At 59.6% G+C, this 20,757-nt stretch overlaps 2 protein-coding genes across 6 annotated transcripts in view; one reads left to right on the top strand and one right to left on the bottom strand.

Moving 5' to 3' along the window:
* DCAF8 (DDB1 and CUL4 associated factor 8) overlaps positions 1-9,752 on the top strand; it is a 40,583-nt gene extending 30,831 nt beyond the window's left edge. For all 5 annotated transcript variants that reach the window (XM_032845692.1, XM_032845694.1, XM_032845691.1 and 2 more), the window contains 7 exons: positions 1,812-1,884; positions 2,358-2,415; positions 2,927-3,034; positions 4,584-4,714; positions 8,284-8,403; positions 8,789-8,905; positions 9,515-9,752. In XM_032845692.1, the coding sequence (XP_032701583.1) occupies positions 1,812-1,884; positions 2,358-2,415; positions 2,927-3,034; positions 4,584-4,714; positions 8,284-8,403; positions 8,789-8,905; positions 9,515-9,631 (724 nt within the window). In that variant the 3' untranslated portion in view covers positions 9,632-9,752. The remainder of the gene's footprint in view (positions 1-1,811; positions 1,885-2,357; positions 2,416-2,926; positions 3,035-4,583; positions 4,715-8,283; positions 8,404-8,788; positions 8,906-9,514) is intronic.
* A 3,640-nt stretch (positions 9,753-13,392) lies between these two features.
* PEA15 (proliferation and apoptosis adaptor protein 15) lies at positions 13,393-20,757 on the bottom strand. The gene is made up of 4 exons (XM_032845621.1): positions 20,624-20,757; positions 15,136-15,309; positions 13,888-14,043; positions 13,393-13,754 (listed from the first exon to the last, which is right to left on the bottom strand). Exons 2-4 carry the CDS (start codon positions 15,305-15,307, stop codon positions 13,690-13,692), a joined length of 393 nt encoding a protein of 130 aa, XP_032701512.1. The 5' UTR covers positions 15,308-15,309; positions 20,624-20,757; the 3' UTR covers positions 13,393-13,689.

Raw genomic sequence — 20,757 nt, 5'->3', positions numbered from 1 at the left:
CCCACAGCTAGATAGACAGACCTCGCCTTTGAGGAACATTCTGGAGAAACAGGTATATTAAGGATAAAAATTGTTAAGTACATGCCCAGGATTACTCCACTGCTAAGCAGCAGAGTCAGTGTTTGACCTCAGACTCCTTAAACGCGGGAGAAACCACTTCTCCATGCTGTTCTTCCTCACAGAGGAAATTCTCAAACCGAATTGGACATGAGGATCGCGGGTAGAGGTAGGACGCAGGCTGTGACACGTGACACAGTGTGTTCAAGGAAGCCTCGCTCTTTTCTGCTTGTTCTCGTATAATGTACAGGTTCTTGGAGAAGAGGTGGAGAGTCCTAAGAGATGGAATTTGGACTTTATTTAGGAGAAAAATAGAGAATCACTGGAGAGCTTTTAAGCGGGGAATTTGCATAACATGTTGCATTTTAGAATAATTCTGGCAACAGCACGAGCAAGGAAGTCAGTTAGAAGGATACTACAGATCACCTAGGCCAAACCTCCCTCTGCGTCATGGTTTCCCTGTAGAGTCAGAGGAGAACTTCAGACCAAAGCTCCGGGGAGTGTCAGCGTTGAAGAGAGAAAGACCGACAAGCTCGTGAACGCCGGGGAGGGGTGGTTGGCCACCGCCCGGATGGTGTCAAGAGGAGAGGGAGAGGCCCAGAGAGTGGCCTGTGGGTGGAGGCTGTCGGGCCACCGGTCACTCGAGCCAGGGAGGCCTCACCAGCAGGTTGAGGGCCCAAGCTAGATCGGAATGGATTGAGAAGGGAACAGGAAGTGACGCGACGACACTGAACGCAGGTTGCTTTTTTCAGTAGTTTGACTATGAGAGGGAAAGACAGAAAAAGCAATAGTGGAAAGTCAGGAGAGGGAGGGAGGGTGTTTAGGAAATGGGCAGACAGGCACGAGGGAGAGGTCGAGGACTGGACTTGGCGAAGCCGGTCCTCGGAGGGGGAAAGCACAGCTGTGGAGAGGAGCGCCGAGGTGGGGGAAGTACACCGGCGGAGGCTTGTTCCTGCCGTATGTCCCGCACCTGACAGGATACCTGGCTGATGACATCTGTCCTAGGTGTTGGAATGAAGAGTCAGAGTTTGGATCACCGAGAATGAGGAGTGGTGACAGTGGTTGGATGGGAATGAAGGCAGGAGGAAAGAAGTCTTAAGGAGATCCTGGGCGGGGGCTGGGGGGTATAATCGTCACTGTGAGGAGCGAGAGGGTGAAAGGGCCAAGTTAGAGGCCAAGACAGGCTTGAAGACCCACGGACTTCTAGAAGCCTGGCCTCTGTAGCAGTAAAGGCTGTTGGAGAATTTTCAGTGGAAATAGTGAGCGATTAAAAGCTGAGAGGAGAGAGAAGCCACTCGGGTTCATGTGATTCAGGGTTCCGCTTGAACTGGGGAGTGTCTGGGTGAGAGTCAGGATTCGGAAAGGGCTGGGAGAGGAGGGCCTTCTGGGAAGAGTGGGAGCCGGGATCCCGGTGCGGTGACGTCCTTTATCTGTCCTGACGTCCAGCTCCCGGCTCTTCCTGCCCTGCTTTGCAGTTCTCTAAGGGATCAGTTTGTAAGTTTGGGTTTTTTTTTTTTTTTTTTTTTTTTTTTTTTTTTTTTTTTTTGACAGAGAAAGAGAGAGAGTGAGAGAGAGCACAAGCAGGGGGAAAAGGAGAGGGACTAGCGGGCTCCCTGCTGAGCAGGGAGCCCGGTGTGGGCTCCTGGGACCCTGGGATCAAGACCTGAGCTAGAGGCAGATGCTTAATGACTGAGCCACCCAGGTGCCCCAGGCGTTCGTTAAATTTTAACATTTTACTGTTTCTTCCGTTACAGGATTTACGACCAGCGAAAAATCGATGAGAATGAGAACAATGGCGTGCTCAAGAAATTCTGTCCTCATCACCTGGTAAGATTCACGAGGGGCCAGTGCTTCCCAGCTTTCCTAACTCAAGCCCAGGGCTGTCCCCAGAATCGTTGGCATGGAGTTGCTTGGACTTTGGAGTCCGTTCCCTGGATTTGAGTCCCAGCTCCGCCACTTACCAGCTTTGCAATCTTGGGCGGTCGCTTTACCTCTGTTAGCCTAGGTTTTCTTGGTCACAGAGTGTAGAGGTAAAGGTCATCGCCTTGCCCCGGGATGGTAAGGCTGGAGGACAGAGTGTGTCTGTCACATGGCTCGCACACAGAAAACCACCAGCAGGAAGCCCTCTCCCCTAAGCTGGCCACGTTTCACTCGTTGTACTCCTGTCTCTGCCTCTCTCTCTCTCTCTCTCACTCTCTGGGAGAAGATAGAGGGGACTTTGAAGGAAAACCTGTCTCCTGAAGGTGGTGTAACGAGTGGTGGGGGGTGGGGCATCAGTCAGTATCTGCTCCTTATTGCAGGTGAACAGTGAGTCCAAAGCAAACATCACCTGTCTTGTGTACAGCCACGACGGCACAGGTACGTGAGCAGGGCCCAGCTCCTAGGCTGGCACGCCCCCTCTGTCTAGGGAGCTGCGGAGCCCGTGGGCCGTGTGCCCTTCAGCGCTCACCGCTGTGCTCTGGCTCCCCCCGGAGCCACCGGGGCCTGGCTGCCGACGCCCGGCACGCAGCGGGAGGCTGTCGCAGGCGAGCCTCGAGAGGCGGGCGCCACCCTTAGAAAGCCGCAGATGAGGCTCGCCGTGCCCGTCCCGAAGCCCAGGCTCCTTCCTGAGCAGGTGCTTATGCCTGTGGCTCATTCCTGCCTTAACGGGTGTGACGTTCCTGAGCTTCCTGCCGCCCCTGGGCCGGCGGCCTGTTCTCGGTCTGCCCCGGACGCCTGACCTGCCTGCCGCTCCAGCGGAGCGAGATGGGCGCTCTGGCGGGGTGTTAGGAGGGGGCGCTCCTGGCGAGAAGCTGCACCCCAGCCCCCACTCCTGGTCCCAGCTCTGTTTCAGCCTTTGCCTTCACTGCTGTGTGCTTGTTCTTGGCAGAGCTCCTGGCCAGCTACAACGACGAAGATATTTACCTCTTCAACTCCGCTCACAGCGATGGGGCCCAGTACGTGAAGAGATACAAGGGCCACCGGAATAACGCCACAGGTAAGCTCGTCCCCCTAGCGGCCGGGGTTGGCCGAGGGACTGCAGCGTGTCGTTGCGGCTGCACAGACAGGACGGGGCTGCCTGTCAGGGCCGTGAGAGGGTGTCACTCATCGGGCTGGAGCTTCCGTGGCGTGCTGAGCTCAAGCACAGAGCCCCGCAGCCTCTCTCGCTGCAGGGGTGGGGCCTCAGTCAGGCCTAAGAAGACGTGAGTGAATGTGTTTTTCTCAAGATCTCAGGTCACAGGGCGCCTGGGTGGCTCAGTGGGTTAAGCCTCTGCCTTCAGCTCCGGTCATGATCCCAGGGTTCTGGGTTCGAGCCCCGCATCGGGCTCTCTGCTCGGCAGGGAGCCTGCTTCCTCCTCTCTCTCTCCCTGCCCGCCTCTCCGCCTACTTGTGATCTCTGCCTGTCAAATAAATAAATAAATAAAATCTTAAAAAAAAAAAAAAATCTCAGGTAACTTCAGGCTTAACAGGCTGTTAGGGAGTCTGGGAGAGCCCTCCTCAGTCTGGGGCACTGAATTGCCTGAAACCGGGGGTCGGGAGGGGTGAGGAGCTTCTGACTCTAGGGCGGAGGGGCAACAAGTCTGCAGAACGAGGCAGGGACAGAGGCCTGGTGCCAGTGCCTCATCCCCAGGCTGTGGCGAAGAGGGGCCGTCTGTGTTGTGTTTGTGGTCCCTGAGCTCGGCGGCGCCACGGAGTCACCTGCCGGTCTTTTAAGGCCTGGCTTCTGTCCCCAGACATTCCGGTTTAATTGGGATTGGGTGCAGCTTGATAGGGGTGTTTTAAAAGCTCCCTGTGTGCCGCCAGCAATCGGAAGAGCTGTGGTGGCCGCTGCTCCTTGTCCTCACCACCCCTAACAGGTACCTGTCGTAAGTTTGACTTGGGGAGAGCAGTGACTTGTCCTTTTTCTTCTGAGCTGGTGAGGCGAGCCGGGAACCAGTGCTTGGAACGTAGTCCGTGGGCAGAGAGAAGCTGAGTGCGGTCCCATGACCGCCGTGGTGCCGCACAGGGCTGCTGGGATGCGCGGCTTCTCTTAGTCATTTCAGGGGCCGGAGCCGTGTCCTTGAGAGTCTCGGTAGCAGGCACAGTTCCTGAGCCTCTGACGGGCGGCGGCGGCCTCGCCCGCCCTCATTCTCAGGCCTGCTGGCAGCCCAAGAAGCCCTGACAGACCCAGGGTGATCCTCGCGCATGGGACAGGGCTGCCTGGGCGTGGGCAGAGCTGGGGTGACTCAGCCTGGGACAAGTAAGGCATTAGTGAGGCTGGAGGTGCTCCACAGGGCGGAGACCGCGGGGACCGAGGCTGCTGCTGGGGGACTGCAGCCCCTCAGCCCCGTGGAGCCCTGCGGGGGATCGGAAATCGTTTCTGGGACTGGTGTGATTTTTGGCCTCTAATATACACACAGTCCCTTGATTTGTTCTGTGAAAGTGAAAGGACTTCTTTGGCTCTTAGCTGACTTAGAGTTTGTGAATAACTCAAGTCCCTATGAGGTAAATATATACAGGCCCGATGCCAACTCTCCAGTGGTTTCTTCCCTCCTTTATCATTTCAGTAAAAGGCGTCAATTTCTATGGCCCCAAGAGTGAGTTTGTGGTGAGCGGCAGTGACTGCGGGCACATCTTCCTCTGGGAGAAGTCATCGTGCCAGATCGTCCAGTTCATGGAGGGGGACAAGGGAGGCGTGGTGAGTACGCCGCGCTGGGCTGCCGGGCTCCCTGCTCTCCCGCCTGGAAGGTAGGTCCCAGCAGGCCCGCGGCGCTCTGGCTCCGTGGCTCCGTGACGCTGCGACGCCGCGACGCCGCGGCTCGGGTCCAGCCGGCACGGTGGCGGCAGGGTCGTCCGGCGCTGCCGAGGTTTTGGCAGGATCTTGTCTCCCTTTTTCTGTCTTCTGCCCCTCTAAAGCATGGTTTATTGAGGAGAGAAAGGGATCTTTGGAGAGACCCTCCGGCTTGAATGAGGGATCTCAAGGCAGACACCTTTTCTAAAAGAAAAGCGCTGGAGTTCGGGGCGCTCCATCCTGCGCTGAGCCAGAGACGCTTGCGTGGCTCATGCCTCGTCCCCCAAGGGGCACGAGGTAGTGATCTTGACTAGATCCTGGGTCAACGGATATAAGCCAGAAGGACCTAATAGGGACAGAGCAAACACCCAAAACAATTTTTTTTAATTTTTCAGAATTTTTATTTATTTATTTTTAAATAATGACTGAACAGCCTGCTATGCCTGTCCTTTGACTTGTGGGCCACCTTCCCAGAGGCAGGGCAGAAAAGCAGCACGGGGACCCTGATGGCGGGGTGAAGCGTGGTCTGCTTCTGTGGTGCATCTCGCTAACCATATATTTCTTTCCATTTTGAGACCCAGAGTTAGGAAGGGGGTCGAGTGGCTTCCTAGTGTAAGGTTCTCGGACGGCAGAAGAGAGGCGGTGTGGCAGACCACGTCGTGCCGATCGCCATGGGCAGGCTGGTGCAGGGCCTCTGGGGAGCAGCCGAGCTGGCTCGGCTTCCCTCCCACTTCGTTCCTTCTGCGCTCCGTGGGGCTGCAGAGAGCCCAGCCGTCCGTCCGTAGGCTCATCCTGAGAGCGCAAGAATTCAGAATGGTTCGTTGCTGTCGCACTCCTTTTCCTTATGTGTTTCTTGCCCTGGTGTGAAATCATTTCAGGTTGTTTTCTGGTTTGGTCTAAATTTGGGGGACCTGGGGCCAGGACAGATCCAAGGCTTCCACAGCCTGCACGTACGTGGAGAGGGGTCCTGAGCTGGAAGGTGTGTCTCACGGCTGCCTGCTTCATGTCCTGCTCTCCCTAGGTCCTCTTCTGTCATCTGCAGTGGCCACACTAAAACACCGGAGTCCTCATGAGAGTTCTGCAGTAGGCGTGTAGTCAGAAGGAAGTCACAAGGGGCCATGAATCCTTTCTAGATCCTAAACCGCCTTGCGTTCCGTTCCAGAGAGACGGGGGGCTGCGTGCAGGCCAGCCCTTGTCCGTTCCTCAGCCCACTCCGCAGGCCGGCTTGCTTTCCCCTCGGCCAGGCTCGGGGTTTGGCGAGGCGTCCGGGCGCTCAGGTGGGGAGGGCACCTGCACAGGATGGGTGGGCCCCAGGCCTGGATTGAGGGGTCCCGAGAGTGAGAGTTAGACTGCGCCCCGAAACAAGGTTCCCAGCTGGGGAGCTTGATGACCTGTGTGCCCTCGCTTGGCCTCTCTGTTCTTTGGGCCTGACTTGCCTGCAGTGGGTCACCAGGCACCGGCCTCCAAAGCAGGCAGAGAGCAGCTCATCATGACGTAGAACCTTAGAACCAGAAGGGGTCTTAGGACATTCTTGTCTGCCTTGCCCAGGTTTCTTAAGTCTGGTTTTGGCTCAAACTCTAGTCCTTTCTTTGTTCCCATTCGGGGACGGATGGGGGGATGATGTTGGAGGACAGTCCTTAGTCTCCCAAAGCACTTCGCTGCCCCTTCCCATCCCTGCGTCGCCCAGTCCGGTCTTCTTAAGGCTGGAGCTCTTTGCTCTGCTCAGGCGTGTTACTGACCGGGTAAGTCCTGGCGCTCAGACGGGCCTGGTCCAGAAGCTCTCTGCCAGCGCCCCCGGCAGGCTCCAGCCCAGGTACTGTGTGCTCCTGGTACTCCTCTCGCCCTTGGCTCTGCCCTCGGTTTTGCCCTCGGTCTGAAGTCCCAAGGAATTTCTCCTCTGTGCATTCTGGTTTTACTGACCTGCTCAAGCAGAGGTTAGGTCCGAGTAGAGCGGAGCAGAGGCTTATCAAGAGGTGGATGGAGGAGCTCAGGTTGGCGTGTGTGAGTGGTCACGGATCTTTCGATCATATTCTCAGGCAGTGGCGCCCTGTCTAGTGCCTCCTCGCGCTGCACAGGCCGGAGGCTCTTCCCCACTGCCCAAGAGAGCCCCCACACAAACTGGGGATCCCCATGGGGAATGAGAGAAGGAGAAGAGAAGTAGGATTTCTGCTTTATTCTTAGGCTCAGGCTTTAGCTTCAGTTTTTTTCTGGAGCATTTTTATTTACTTGTCAAATGGAAGAACGAAGAAGGTTGGAAGTCTGGGTCCGTTTTACTTCCGATACTGGCTCCCGTTTCCCCTCATCTGCTCCCCCCTGCGTGTGCAGGCCAGGAGGAGGCTGGTCCGGAGAGAAGTGAAAGATAAAGGAGGCTTTTTGCCAGGGGTTGTTTTCTTGGCCTACAGGGCAGCTGCAGGGCGGGATGGGATGGGATGGGGGGTGGGTGAGGAGCGGCTGGAACCACACCCTCTTCCTTCTGGGGCCTTTCCTATCTATCCCTCATCTGACTCAAAGCCCGAAAATGCTTTGGCAGCTTGACCTGGGACCAGCTCTACCAGAGGCCCTGGGAGCTGCCTGCCCTGCCCTGTCCCACCCCGCCCCACCCTGCCCTGCCGTTTGGAAGGTGATGTTTCCAAGTCGGACAGCAGGGGGCATGGGTGCCTCCAGACGGAAGGAGGCTGCCTAAGCCAGAAGCCGGCCTATCTGTGGGAGAACATCTCCCCTGCTTGGTGACGGTACCCAGAGGTGGCTGATGCGGACACCATGGGTGTAGGAAGCTCTCTTCCTGCATTGTGCCACACTTGAGCTGAGCCTGTCGGGCTTTCGGGGCGGACAGCAGGGTGCTGAGCCCCGGGGCGCACAGGGTTCTCGAGCATACCTGAGCCTCCCGTACCTACCTCCTTGCTCGCGCAGGCTGCCTCTTGGCAGCCTGCACCTCCCTCCAGTTCGAGTCCCCAGCGCCAAGTGAATGTAATCGTCCCTGGACTGTCTTCCGGGCGTTCAGCGGCAACTGTTGCTTTCTTCATTTTTAAAAATTTATTTGCCATTTCGTGAAAGCCTCTGAGAGGGCCCCACCCCCACCCCCTGCCCCCCAGCCTTGGGCAAGTCGGAGCTGTGGAATCCGGTGTGGATGAGGTCACCTGGACCTCACTGCCTTTTTGTGAAGCCAGCAGAGAGCTTGGCCAGTCACCCACCCACCCCTGGGGCTGTGTCTAGGGCGAGGCCACCCCTGCCTCTACTTAGGGAATGAGAGAGAGGCCTGGTCTTATACCCGGTCTGTGTCCAGTGGTCTGTGTCCAGTGGTCTGTGTCCAGTGTTTCCTCCACCCCCGGGGCCCTGCGCCCACGCTCATGATGGTCGGGCCTGCCTTCCCGGCTCTGCCTCAGCTCTGGTTGAGAAGTATGTTTGGCGCAAGGTGAGTAGTGGTTTTTAAGCCCGTTCCCGTCCAGCCTGAGCCTGTGCTTTCCTTTCCTGACCAGGTGAACTGTCTCGAGCCCCACCCTCACCTGCCTGTGCTGGCAACCAGTGGCCTTGACCACGATGTCAAGATCTGGGCACCCACAGCTGAAACTTCCACCGAGCTGACAGGGCTGAAGGACGTGAGTAGCTGGCCGTGCCCGTCCCGCGGCGTCCTGGCGGGTGTGGGGACGGGTAGCCGCTGGCTGCCTGCTCTTCAGGGGCCCTGCCCGCACACCGCCCCCTGCCTGGCTGCCCTTGGCGCTGGGGGCGTGGTCCCAGCGCGGGTTCCGGGCAGCTGCGGAGCGCGTCCTGCCGTGGGCCGGGCGCGGGGAGGGAGAATCATTCTAGCTGAGGGCTTCCCGGCCTCCCGAGTGGGTGAGCCCGGTGCCTCCTCTCCCGGTGCGGCCTGGCTCCCCCGCAGTGGCGCGGTTCGTCAGGGAGGTTTTCACGGGGACGGAGGGCCAGCCCGGCGGCCCGGGGCTCCCGTTCATGGCCGCCCCGGCCCCGCCCCCTGTTGGGTTCCAGGTGATAAAGAAGAACAAGCGGGAGCGCGATGAAGACAGCTTGCACCACACCGACCTGTTTGACAGCCACATGCTCTGGTTCCTCATGCACCACCTGAGACAGAGACGCCACCACCGGGTAAGCGGCCGTGGGAGGCGAGCTCCAAGGGCAGTGACTCTCTCCAGGGTAAAACAGTTCGGGGCACACTTCCTCGCTACTTTAAAAAGAGATCAGGTGGTTGGGTTGGGTGTCCGATCCGTGGTCGTCCGTCCCACCAGAGCCCTGCCGTGGCCTCGGCAGAACCGCCAGGCGGAACGGGTGGTGTCTGCTTTCTGTTCGCCGTCGCCACGCAGGGAGTGTGTCCTCGTGAGGGCAGAGGCAGGAGCGTGCCGAAGGAGTTGAGAAGAAATAAGTGTCAGGGTGGCCTTCTTTCATCCTTATGCCAGGAGAGGCCGAAGGCAGGGGTTAGCAGACGCTGGCAGTTGGCATGCTGCCTGTTTTTTGCAATAAAGTTTTATTGGAACACAACCATCCCATTCCTTTCTGTTGTCTGCGGCCGCTTCCATGCTGCAACAGCCACGCTGCGCAGTCGCAGTGGGGTTGCGGCCGTGACTCTCGTAGCTCTTATCTGCCCTTGAAGAAAAATTCTGCTGACCCCTGGCCTGGAGCGTCTGGGACAGAGTTAAGACCTAACAGGCTTGTCCTCCTTCCAAGGCAGTTACTAACAGAGCCTTTCCCTTTCTCCAGCGCTGGCGAGAGCCCGGGGTTGGGGCCCCAGACGCCGACTCCGAGGAGTCTCCCAGCTCCTCAGACACATCGGACGAGGACGAGGGCCCCGACCGTGTGCAGTGCATGCCGTCCTGAGGCCTTGTTGCCAGGAGGGGCGGGCCGGGGCTGCTGGCCCGATCCTGCCTGGACAGCCCTTTCCTGTGCCAGGCCCTTCCATCCAGCAGACACGCACTTTGGACTTTTTGCTTTAGATAAAGAGAAAGACATCCCAGGAGAAAGACCAGAGGGGAGCGAACCCGCGGAGTAGCTCAGAGTGGGAGCCACGCCCCGGGATGGGCTCCGTGGAGAGGTGCCCAGGGCTCAGCAGAAATGGCCTCTCCCCAAAGCCTTGTTTTTTGGGAGGGGGGAGCCTATTTTGTTAACTGGTTTGGGGTAGGGAATGGGGTTTCCTTTTCTTTAATCTCCCTTGTTTCTTGGGTGGGGGGTGGGGATAACTGGCTGTTCAGTACCCATGGGCCAGAGTGGGGGTGGTAGGAGTGCCACTCTCTCTCTGGTTTAGGTTTTTGGCCTTTTTTTCTTTATTTTTTAAAAGTCTGTGACAGTTGCATTTCCCCCCCCGAACAACCCCAGCCCAGGATCTTGTTTTCTCTGGGGAGTCCTTAGAGCCCCTGACCGCCCCACACTCTTCACTTTCCTTCCCACCCGTTCACCCTCTGTACTTCCCACAGTGTTTCACACTTGAAGATGACGTGTCCTTCACGCTCTTCCCTTAATCCCGGCACCCTCACTGGGTCTGGTGAGGGGCTGGGGGAGCGGGAGGAGGGGCGGAAGTGGAGGAAGGATAGAGGGACGTGTTACCTCTTCTGTTACTTTTAAAACAAAGTTGTTTGGTGGCAGCACTCTCCTCGCCCTGTCACTGTTAGAGGCCTAATTTTATATCTATAAATATATTAAAAAGCAAGTCAAACTTGGATGTATCACGTTAAAGTTATTGGCAGTTTAAATACCTACATATTCTGACCGCAATAAAGGGACTGAAAAGAGAGCGCAGAAGTAAGGAGGTCGCGGTCGCGCTGGGGTCAGCCCACCTGTGTGTGGCCAGTGGAGATCAGGGCGAACCCCTGAGGTTCTTGGAGGCTCCAGAATGGAAGGAGCCTCAATTTGGCACTTCCTTGCCTCCTGCCACGGTTTGGGGGTTGGGAAAACAGGAAATTCCTTTCCGTTCTTTGCCTCAGCTCGCCTACCTCTCCTCCTGTCCTGTGGGGTCCCTAGGATGGCTCTCCCAGCCGGAGGCTGGCCCGTCTTTAAAACGTGACTGGACTCGGGACTTCGGAAAGGGTGCTGCCGCTGCGGACTGTCCTACCGTATGTGACGGAGGACACGTTCACGCTAGTGTCCGCTGCTTCGTTCAGCCGCCCACCTCCCCCCAGCAGCTCCCTTCCTAGGGGAAGAGCGTTGTCGCCAGAGCCCTCCTGGGCGGCCTTTACAGCCCGTCCACCTCTTGAGAGCTTGCGGTCAAGGGACACGTTGAGGGTGCAGGCGGCTGGGGCTTGGACACGTGTCTCGTCGCCGGTCACGGCTCTGAAAGTCGCAGTTGCGCTCCCGCCTGTTGCTTGTGCTGCTATCTCTCTGCGCCCCATCCCGGAGCTCTGCACCCCAGGGCGGTGCGCTTCTACTAGAACTGGCCGGGAAGGAAGGGAACAGCGAAAGCATGATATTCCCAGACACTCCTTCCTCCCATCCCTTTTCTTAGCACCTGTCAGACCAGATGTGAGTTGCTGCACTTCCACCCTGAGGTAGGCGACGTGTGGCCACAGTGGTCTGCGTTCCCACGGCTGCTGGGGTGAGGGAGTGGCCTAAAAACCGTGCACTCTGGAATTTGTTGTGTATTTTCTCTCAGTAAAGCTTTTTTTTTTTTTCTTTCTGACCACTGTTGTGTGTGATGCGTGGCCCATTCGTTCACGGTGGGCTAGTTTTGTTCCATCCAGTGTAGGTGCCTGGCCCTGTCCTTACTGCAGTTGGAGGCGGCTTGGTCTGTGACCGCCACGTTTCCAGGCTCGGGCTCCAGCTGGAGCTACTGTCCGTGGACTAGGCCCCAGAGCTCTGGGCTACTTAGGGGGCGGGGAGCGGGAAGGTGGCACTAGGTGTTTTCCCGGCCTCTGGTCGAGTCCGCAGGGAGGGACTTGGGGTATTATTTCCCCTCCCTTCCCAAAGGCTCCAGAATCCTTCACAGAAACTCTAGAATTCAGTCGGATGCAGTACAGTCAATCACCTTTATTCCAGGGTTAGAAGGCCGTGCACACTGCAGACAGAGGAGCACAGGATAGGGACGACCTCACAGCCATACGGGGGTGGGAGGGCAGGTTAGTCTTTTTAGATGATTTTTGCCTTACAGAGGTATTCCTAGACTCTGCTGAAAATGACCCTGTCTCCCTTCTCCCATCTCACCCTCTCCGCTCTTCAGAGAAGGCTCCCATCCCTCCCTCTATCTCTCTTTCTCTCTTACACACACACACTCACATCACATAATCCTGACCGGAAGGACGATACGTGCTCAGTCCCCCTCCTCCCAATTCTACCAAGTATCTCTCTGTCCTGGAGGGAGACGCAGACAGGGCTGGGCAGGCATGGGGGGTCCTTTAAGGCAGAGCTGTGGAGTGCTCCAGGTGTGCGTGTTAAGGCAGGTGCCGCAGCAGTGGCCAGAGGGGACGGCGGGGCCGGGCCAGGCCAGCAGCAGAAGCCACTCTCCGGCCAGCCTGGCTTCCTCCCTCTTCCAGCAGCCAGTCTTCCTGTCCCACGTCAGTTTTGCTCCCACATCTTACAAGCTCTGAACTTCAACTTTCTCTAAAAAGTCTCTTGAGATGGCATGTGAATTTAAAGTTTAAAAAAAAATTTTTGTTCATTTTGCCTATGTAGCAACGTGACGGGCCCTCCCTTGGCTGTGGTGTTCCGCTCCCAGCCCCGCCCTGGCCTAGACAATAAGTTAATGCTAGACACCACGAGCAAGGGCAGACATGGCAGTGCGGGTTTAATATACATATATGTAGATATATATGTACACACAGTTAGCACGGTCAGGGTGGGGGGAGCGTCTTGGCACAGGAAGGGGGCTGGGGTCTAGCGATTTGGCTAGGAGACATTCACGAGCCCAACACGCCAGGATATCAAGGGAGACGGGCTAGCAAGTCCCCTCCTGGACTGAACTGGGGGGTTCAGTCCAAAGGGAAAGGCTATAATTAGCTTCTTCCTGTCTTTCCTGCTGGGGGTGTTCCAGACCCCAGAGAAGAAAGGTCACCTGTAGTGACCATGCGGGGACCCTGTGGGTGGGGCAGGGTGGGAGTGAAGACCTAAGGAGCTCATTCCTCAACCTCCCCAGGTTTGGAGTCCGTGTGTGCAACAGTCTGAGTAGGAATAAAGGAGTGGCGAAGAGGGCCCCTCTCGCCCACACCCCCGGCGCCTGGTGCGGTGGGGCCTGCTCCCAGCGTGGGCCCTTAGGGGTGCGGGGGGAGTAACTAGTGCTGGCTGCTCCGTGGAGTCCGGACTTCGGGGCCAGGGAAGGGTCCTGTGGTCCTCTCACTAGATCTTCACTAGATCCCTGGCTCATACCCATCCTAGGCCCATAGGCGGGGAGGAGAAAGGGACCTGCTGGGGCCCAGGCCCTCCAACCCAAGGAACATCTAGAAAAGATCCCTCTGCCGGTCCAGCACAGGGTACAAACGCGGAACTCTGGCTTTTCTCTGCGCCTTCCGGGTGGCGGCTGGGTGACCGCCTTCCCTCCCACTGCTTGTCACTAGACGCACCCACCTTGCCCCACGCTTTACCGCCAGCTCAGCTCCGCGGTGTAGGAAAATACAGGTCCTTTCTGCTCCCACACTTCAGCCGCAGAGGAAAGGGCAGTAGGAGGAATGTGCCCATTTCTATTTGCATAGAAATAGCCCCCACGTCCCCCTAAAGTGGGGAAACGAAGCCCCCCCCAGCCCGACCCCCACCCCCTCACGAGGAGGAGGAACTAGATGAGCTAGACATAGAGACAGACAGAGCGTGCGCACACGCACACACACGCGCACAGTAAGGGGGTTAGGACCAGGTTAGTAAGTGGGTAGACTGGGGGGTGGCCCTTGCCCCTCCCCTGGAGGCTGGGGGAAGGGAGTGGTCCGCTGAAGGTCCAACCTTCCTCCTCTCCTCCCCCTCGCTCAGGCTTTCTTCGGTGGCGGAGCCAGCTTGATGATCTCTTCCTCGGAGGGCTGCCGGATAATGTCTGGGGGGGAAGAAGGGATGTGTCCAGGGACAGAAGGCAAGCCCCCGACGTCTGCTCCCATCTGCCCCAAATCAAGCGCCCCAAGGACCAGCCAGGGGAGCGGGCAGAGGTGCATGTTAAAGGCGGCTCCTACCTTTGTACTTCTTGGCACTGGGGATGCGGGTCAGCTTGGTGTCCAGCTCCTCCTCCTCCGAGATCTTCAGAACACGGGTTCTGTAGTCCACCACCATGGTGAGCAGGTCGGGGCGGCGGGAGATCTCAAAGATGTGCTCGATGTAGGAAAGGTTGTCTGGAGGGAGGCGGGAGACAGGGTCAGCCAGGCTGAAGAGGCCAGCCTCCCCGCGCGAGCGGACCGGGCTTCTGGAACCGCGGCGGACGTGCTCACGCTGGTTACTGGAGGGGGCAGCACGAGAAGAGGACAAGCTACTGAGCAGGACCAGAAAGCCAAGGCCCCGGCGGTACAGAGGACTGTGCAGGAGAGCAGGGGGTTGGCCAGGGAGGTTTCAAAGGGGTTCAGGCTAAATAGGTCCCCGTTGTGGGGAGGGAGAACAGAAAAATGAGTCGGTACCCGATACCCTACGCCCACCCCGTCGCCCACCCGGGCCCCCTCCCGCTCTTCCTCCAAGTCGGAGTCGGAAAAATTTCCTGCTAGCGCATGCGGGACCTGCGGGAGTCTCTAGACAAGGCCCCCGTGTGGCCAGAAGGACATTGTCCGTGGCTGGGCCGCTTCTAGGAGACTGGGGACACCCTCAGTCCCTCCCACCCACCCCCACCCCACTCCCCTCCGACTGCTGCAGGTGCCTCCTCCCAGGGCCGGGTCCACCCCAGCCTCCCTGCCTGCTGGCCCCCCGAGGCCTCAGCTGGCTCCCCCGCCTACTCGAGGCCCTCCACGGCATAGCCTTAACCAACCTTTCCAGCCACTTCGGAGCTCACTCAGGCCCCAGCCAAGCTAAGCAGGACCCCTTGCTCTTCCGGACGCACCAGACACTCCTGCCTGTGGGACTCGGGTCCTTTGCCAGGCGGGCCCTCCTCTGGACCCTGCCTTTGAAACCACTCTCCTTCGTACGCCAGCTCCCCGCCCCCAGCCCTTCTCAGAGCAGCGGCCTCTGCAAGTGCCTCTGAAAATGTTAGAGCTCGCGGTTTTAACTTTTACCACTTCTAACTTGTACTTTACTGTTCTGTGACCTGATGATCTGTACCACGTGACTCGTCACAACACAGTAGTATCTGAGCGCCTCGCGGCTTACCGACGCGCCCCGGGAGGGCCGCTGTCCCCGAGCGGAGCTCCGCGCTCGGCCTCTCCCGGCCTGTCCGAGAGCGGCGTGCTTCTCTTCGCCCAAGGGACTGAGCCCGAGAGGCTGGGGACCCCCGCCCCACCCACCTTTGTCCAGCTTGTTGTGGCTCTCCAGGAAGCTGAACCAGGCACTGCCTGTAGTGATCTCCTCGCTCTTCTCGCTGGGAATGTCCTCCTTGCAAGCCGACTTGAGCTGCTCCAGGTCTTCGAGGGTGATGTTGTTAGTCAGGTCCTGCAGGAGGGTCCCGTACTCGGCCATGACTGGGGTTGGGAGGAACAAAGGGAGAGGCCGTGGAGCTGGAGGCGCCAGTAAGGTTTACTCGCTGGTCCCTCCCACCAGCATCCCCGCTCTGGGGGGGGCCGGGGGGCGGTAAGGCGGGTGTAGGCCAACAGGGAGGCTGGGGAGGGCTGGGCTGGAGGGGAGAAGGGCTCAGGGTGGTGGCAGTGGACAGGAAGAAACAGAGAAGCTAGGGTCCAGGCTCCAGCCTAGAGTGACAAGTCACACCTCCTTACCCCCATCTTTTTTCCTCATTACCCCCCCAACAGTAACCCTGGCAACAGCTCCCCTGACTGAGGAGGCGGTTACCATAGCAACCTGCTCCAGACTTTCTCACCCGCTGCCTCCATGGCCCCCCCAGAATCGCCCCACCCACCTGCAACCCCTCCCCCTGTCAAAAAAAAAAAAAAAAAAAAAAAAAAGGAAAGAGAAAACACTCCAAAACAACCGTCAGGGAGAGACTGGCTGGCTGTGGCAGTGAGAAGCTCAGAAGGGACAGGAGGGGGTTGGATGGCTGGAGCTCATGTGTTCTAGCTTCCGTTCTTCCCCAGAAGCAAAGTGGACCCTCACTCTCCGCGCCCCACCGCCTCACTAATGACTCGTTCTGGACAGCTGCCTAGGTGCTTGGTCTAATGGTCCCCTGGCCCCTCCGTGGCTCCCTGCATTCAGTCCTCGGGGCTCGGGTGGGCGGGGAGGGGGAGGCAATGAGCTCCCCCCGCCAACCTTCGTGCAGCCCGGTTTCTCCCTTGACCGCAGCCGGGCCTCCACGCAGCCCCTCTCCCAGCCTTTGTGCTGTGCCCACAGCCCCCGCGCCCAAGAATACCAAGCGGCCGGCGCTGGCCCCCTGCCCAGTTCCCAGGCTGGCTGGGTGGCAGGGGAAGGGGTTTAGCGGCGGGGCTGGGAGAGTGGCAGGAGAGGGGCTGCTGCTCCTGCTTGTGTCACTGTCAGGAGGGCCTCCCACAGGGGCTGGGCAGGCCTGGGTCTCATCGGCCTTGAGCCCATCCCTGTCGCGGGGAGATCTCCAGGCGGGAAGGGAGAGAACACGCAAGGCCGTCCTGGCACTCACGGGTAGAAAGCATGTTTAAGGCAGGAAGAAGGCAGGTCAACCTTAGAACGAGCCTTCCGGATGGGATAAAACGTGAACTTCACCCACAACAAGGAAATATTTCTTTTATAATCAGAAAAGTAAAACATTTTACAAAGTAAGTTATATCATAAACACTGTGGCTAGACCAAGGGCTGGGGCGAGGAGCCAGATGACCTTGTACTTGACTGAGGCTGCCCCCACACCTCCCCAGCAGTGGGCTGGGAATGCAGCAGAGCGCAGGGGGCATCTGGCCTAGATGCAGAGAAACTGAGGCAGAGAAGTCCCCGTTCCCAGCCCCCTACTTGGGCCAGAACAAACACGCCTCCCTCCGTGGCAGGCACCGTGACACACACACAATGAGCCAGGCAGCAGGGCCAGCGGGACCCCCTCAAGAAGCAGGCACTCCCAGGCACGCTCACTTGCACACCCAGGTGCAAGCAAACAGAAGGGCCCAGCGGTGGCCCTGCCAGGCTCGGCCGGAACAATGCTCTCTGGACTGTCAGCACCAGGAACCGTCTCCGCCTTGAAATCTAGGTCAGAGCAGCAGGCTCCCGAGCCCAGCCCCCCACCCCACTGATAATCCCCGCCAGGAAAGGGGGAGGTGAAGGGGAAGGGGCCCAGGCATGAGGAACTAATGGGGGGTGGGGAGAGCTTAAAAGGAAGGGGGAGCAGGGGGCCCTCAAGAACACCCTGCCCCCGGGGAAGAGACCCTGGGAGCAAGCCCTCAGCTGGAAAATGGGGCAGCATTTAGGGTCAGCCTGTCCTGTTTTCACGTGGAAGAAGAGACTGTAACTAGATCCTGGGGAAGGAAAGTGTGTGTGCACGCGTGCGTGCGTGCGTGCGTGCGTGTGTCTCCTGGAAGGAGTTAAGGTTTAGGGCTCTGAATCGAAAACACAGACTTCCAGGGGCGGTGGCGGGGAGGGATTAATGTGTGAGTGAACCACCCACATCGGCTGGGGGCGGTGGGCAGGCGCTTTCGAAGAGCATGAGGCAGACACAGTGAGACCCCCAGGAGAACGGGGGTGGGGAGGCCGAGTGGTGAGCCAGGCCCGCGAGGCTGCTGCCCCCGCGCGTGGGCACGGGTGTGTGGAGGCGGCAGCGGCGGGCATCTGTGCGGGCGTGTGCACGCTCTGGCATGGGTGTTAATGTGTCAGCACTGGACGTGCGGCAGTGCAAGTATGAGCTGTGTGTGTGTGTGTGTGTGTGTGTGTGAGAGAGAGAGAGAGACAGAGAAACAGTGAGACCGTGTGCAAGGTCTGTAATCACAGGCTCCCATCCAGAGAAAAGGGGAAGGGTGAGGAGACCCTGCAAATTGGAGGGAGGGCTGGGGCTGGGAAAGGGAAGGAGGCGGCAAATGAGATCCTGGGGGGAGGGCCCCGGGACTCAGCGGTTACCACGGCAACCGGAGTTCTGGGTGCCCACCCCACCACCGGTCAGGACAATGACACCCCTGGATGGGAGGGGCGTGGGGAGTGAGTAAGAAGGGACAGAAGCAGGGGAATGGGGCCCCCTGAGGAAGGGGGGAAAGGCAGCCTGGTTGTGGCTGCAGGGGCAAGGCCAGTCCCTTGGGGGAGTTTTGGGGGTACAAGGAAGTGGCTCTCTGGTCTCACTGATCTGTCATCATCGTCCCTGGAGTGGTGTGGCTGTGGCGGAGCTGGGCCCCGTCACCCTCCCTGGTCCTCTCCTCCCAGAGATTCAGAATTCCTCCGGGCCTATGTGAAGTCTCCTCCCCTCCTCGCCTAGAAAAGTCTTCCTGATTGCTGGAGCAGAGCAAGGCGGCCTGGGGAACACCAGGCAGCCTGGGCGGAGGCCATTCTTGGGACAGGATACCAGGGCAGGAACCGGGGACCGGAGCTGAGGCTGCCAGGAAGTCGGTCCCCTTCCCTCCCGGATCATTCTGTGCTCTGCTCACGGCTTCCTCACACCTTCCTTCCTTCCTGCCTCCCTCTCCTTCCCAGCTGGCCCCAGGTGGAGCCCTGACAAAGGTGGGACCAGCCGAGGGTGCTGGGGGAGAGGGGCAGGAGGTCAGAAGTTCACAGACTGGTCTCTGGGGGTGGGAGCTGGGAGCGGGACAGGTGGGTGGTCTGTCCTCTCTGCCCCCCCAGCACCCTAGCCCAATGGGACAGCCACCTGTGCAGGAGGCTCCGGCATTTGCTTCAACTTGGAAGAAAGCCTGAGGATTAGGAGCCCTGGCACCCCTCCCTCCCTCCTCTCTGCTTGGGGCTACCTGGGCTACCTGCTGTGGAGGGGAGGGCTAGCCCACGCAGGTGCAGGGGTCATGCTGCCTGGGTTCAGGGGTGGGGCGGTGATCCGGGAGAGGCAGAAGAGTGGGTGGGGAGAGCACAGGGTGCCCATTTTAAAGTCTACCTGGGCCCCCCTGGTTCAAGCAGTCCTCTAGTTCGTCCCTAATTATTCCCTTAACAGCACACTCTGCTGGCTTCTTCCCTTAGCTTCCATTCAGCTTTTTTTTTGGGGGGGGGGCAGGGAATGTTTTTATTCTGTAATAAAGGAAGGGGCTCTAAGACTCAGCCAGCCTGGGAGTGAGGGGAGGCAGGTACCTGGGCCTCAAAATGTTCAGTTCAGTCCAAGAAGCAAATGGGTGAGCCCGGGGCACAGAGACGGTGCTAAGCCTTCAGCCCTTAGTGTAAGAAGAGAGAGATGGATCCAAGGTGGGGGTGTCGGGAGACCCCCGCACGGGGTCAGGCCTGTCCGGCCTGCGGGCTCACCACTGGGTTGGGGGGGGGCTCTCCTCCTCCCATTAGTTTCCTTCCCATCTCTCCCCCCTCGTCCACCTCCTCCCTCCAGTCTCTCTTCCTCCTTCCCCTTCGTTGGGCTTTCAGCCTATCTCATGTGGGGGTAACCCTGAATACGGAGGGCTTCTGGGGCCTGTGACTCGGTGTCCCCATCTGAACACTCAGGGCCACTGTCCGACTGGGAAGGAACGGGCTTCCCGGCTGTAAAGGGATCTTCACTTTGGTGGGGAAGGGCCGAGTCGGTGGGTGGTGTGGGAGGGTCTGTAGGAAAGGGGAGGGCCGGCAGGAGGGACGCGTGGCCCTCTTCATGCATGACGGTCCACGCACACGGGATGGACACAGGTGTCAGGGAAGTGAGGAACTGGGCAACCAGGCCAGCGGCCAGCCTAGGGCATCCCTGGCAATTTCCCCAACGGAGTGTTTAGCCACAAAGGGAAGAGCAATTAAAGCTAATCGCTCTGACAGCCCAGGGGCCAGACTCATCGAGAAACAAAACCCCCGTATTCAGCATGTTTCCCGGCTCCCCGAGGTCTCACGCCATGCTGCCTTCACCCGCGCTCTGAGCCTGGGGAGCCCAGCCCCCAGCCCTCTTCCCACGGCTCTGGCCATCTCTGTGTCGTTTCCTCCCCTCCCGTCCCCGACTGCGTCCCTGTCCCTCGCACACATTCCCCTCATTCTCTCCCTCCCCGACTTGGGCTCCATCCTCGGCTGACTCATACTCATTCTTTTTCTCCCTCTCCTTTTCTCCCACCCCCTCCTCCGTCCTTTGGCCACTCCGGGGCTCAGAAACCAGCCAGTCGCAGCACCCTAGGCTCTAAGTGGACCCTGCGAGAGAGGCCACGGGCAGCCCCCGACCCTCCCCACCGGCGCAGGCTTCAGAGCACCGGGCAGGCTCCCTGGCGCCGCCGGATCCTGTCCCCGTCCCGGAGCGGAGCGAGCAGGACTTCCTGCCGTGTCTCCCCTGTGTTGGCGAGCGGGGCCCCCCGAAGCGCAGGGCTGGGAGAATCTGCCCAGACAATCGGGGTGGCAGGGGCCCCGGGCCCCCACCCAGCTGTCCTGCGGACGGATGTTCCTCCGGGAGGCACATGGAGGCAGCGGGGGGAGGGGACGTGTAGTGCCGGGACGGCCGTGATTTGCTGCGGGCGACGCGGTGTGTGTAAGAGTCACATGGGCGTGTGTCACCGTGTGTGCTGGCGTGTCTCTCGTAGGTGTGTGTGTCCCCGTCAGCTCCGACACGGGGCGTACGGAATTAACGGAGCTTTCACGTCGGCCCCCCGCCCCCCAGCGCCCGGCCCCCGACCCCGGGTCGGCCGATCCCCGCGCCGGCGGTGGGGGGGGGGCGCTGGCCGCGCGGGAAGCGGGCTCCCGCCGAGGCCCCGGGCCCGGCCACGCAGCCCGGTCCGCGGACGCCCCCCGACCCCGGCTCGCCGCCCCGCCGCCCCCCGGCCCGCCTCTCACCGCCTCGGGCTGAGCGCTCAGGGCGCGGCTCTCCGGCGTCCCGGGTCCTGGGGCAGCGTCCGGAGCCTCCGCCTCGGCTCCCGCCGCTCCTGCCGCCGCCGCCGCCGCTTCCGCCCGCCGAGCCCGAGCCCGAG

Source organism: Lontra canadensis, unplaced genomic scaffold (assembly GCF_010015895.1).
Source record: "Lontra canadensis isolate GAN:19392208 unplaced genomic scaffold, GSC_riverotter_1.0 scaffold168, whole genome shotgun sequence".
Taxonomy (NCBI): domain Eukaryota; kingdom Metazoa; phylum Chordata; class Mammalia; order Carnivora; family Mustelidae; genus Lontra; species Lontra canadensis.
The sequence above is the reverse complement of the archived record's forward strand: the minus strand, read 5'-3'. Positions and strand labels throughout refer to the sequence as shown.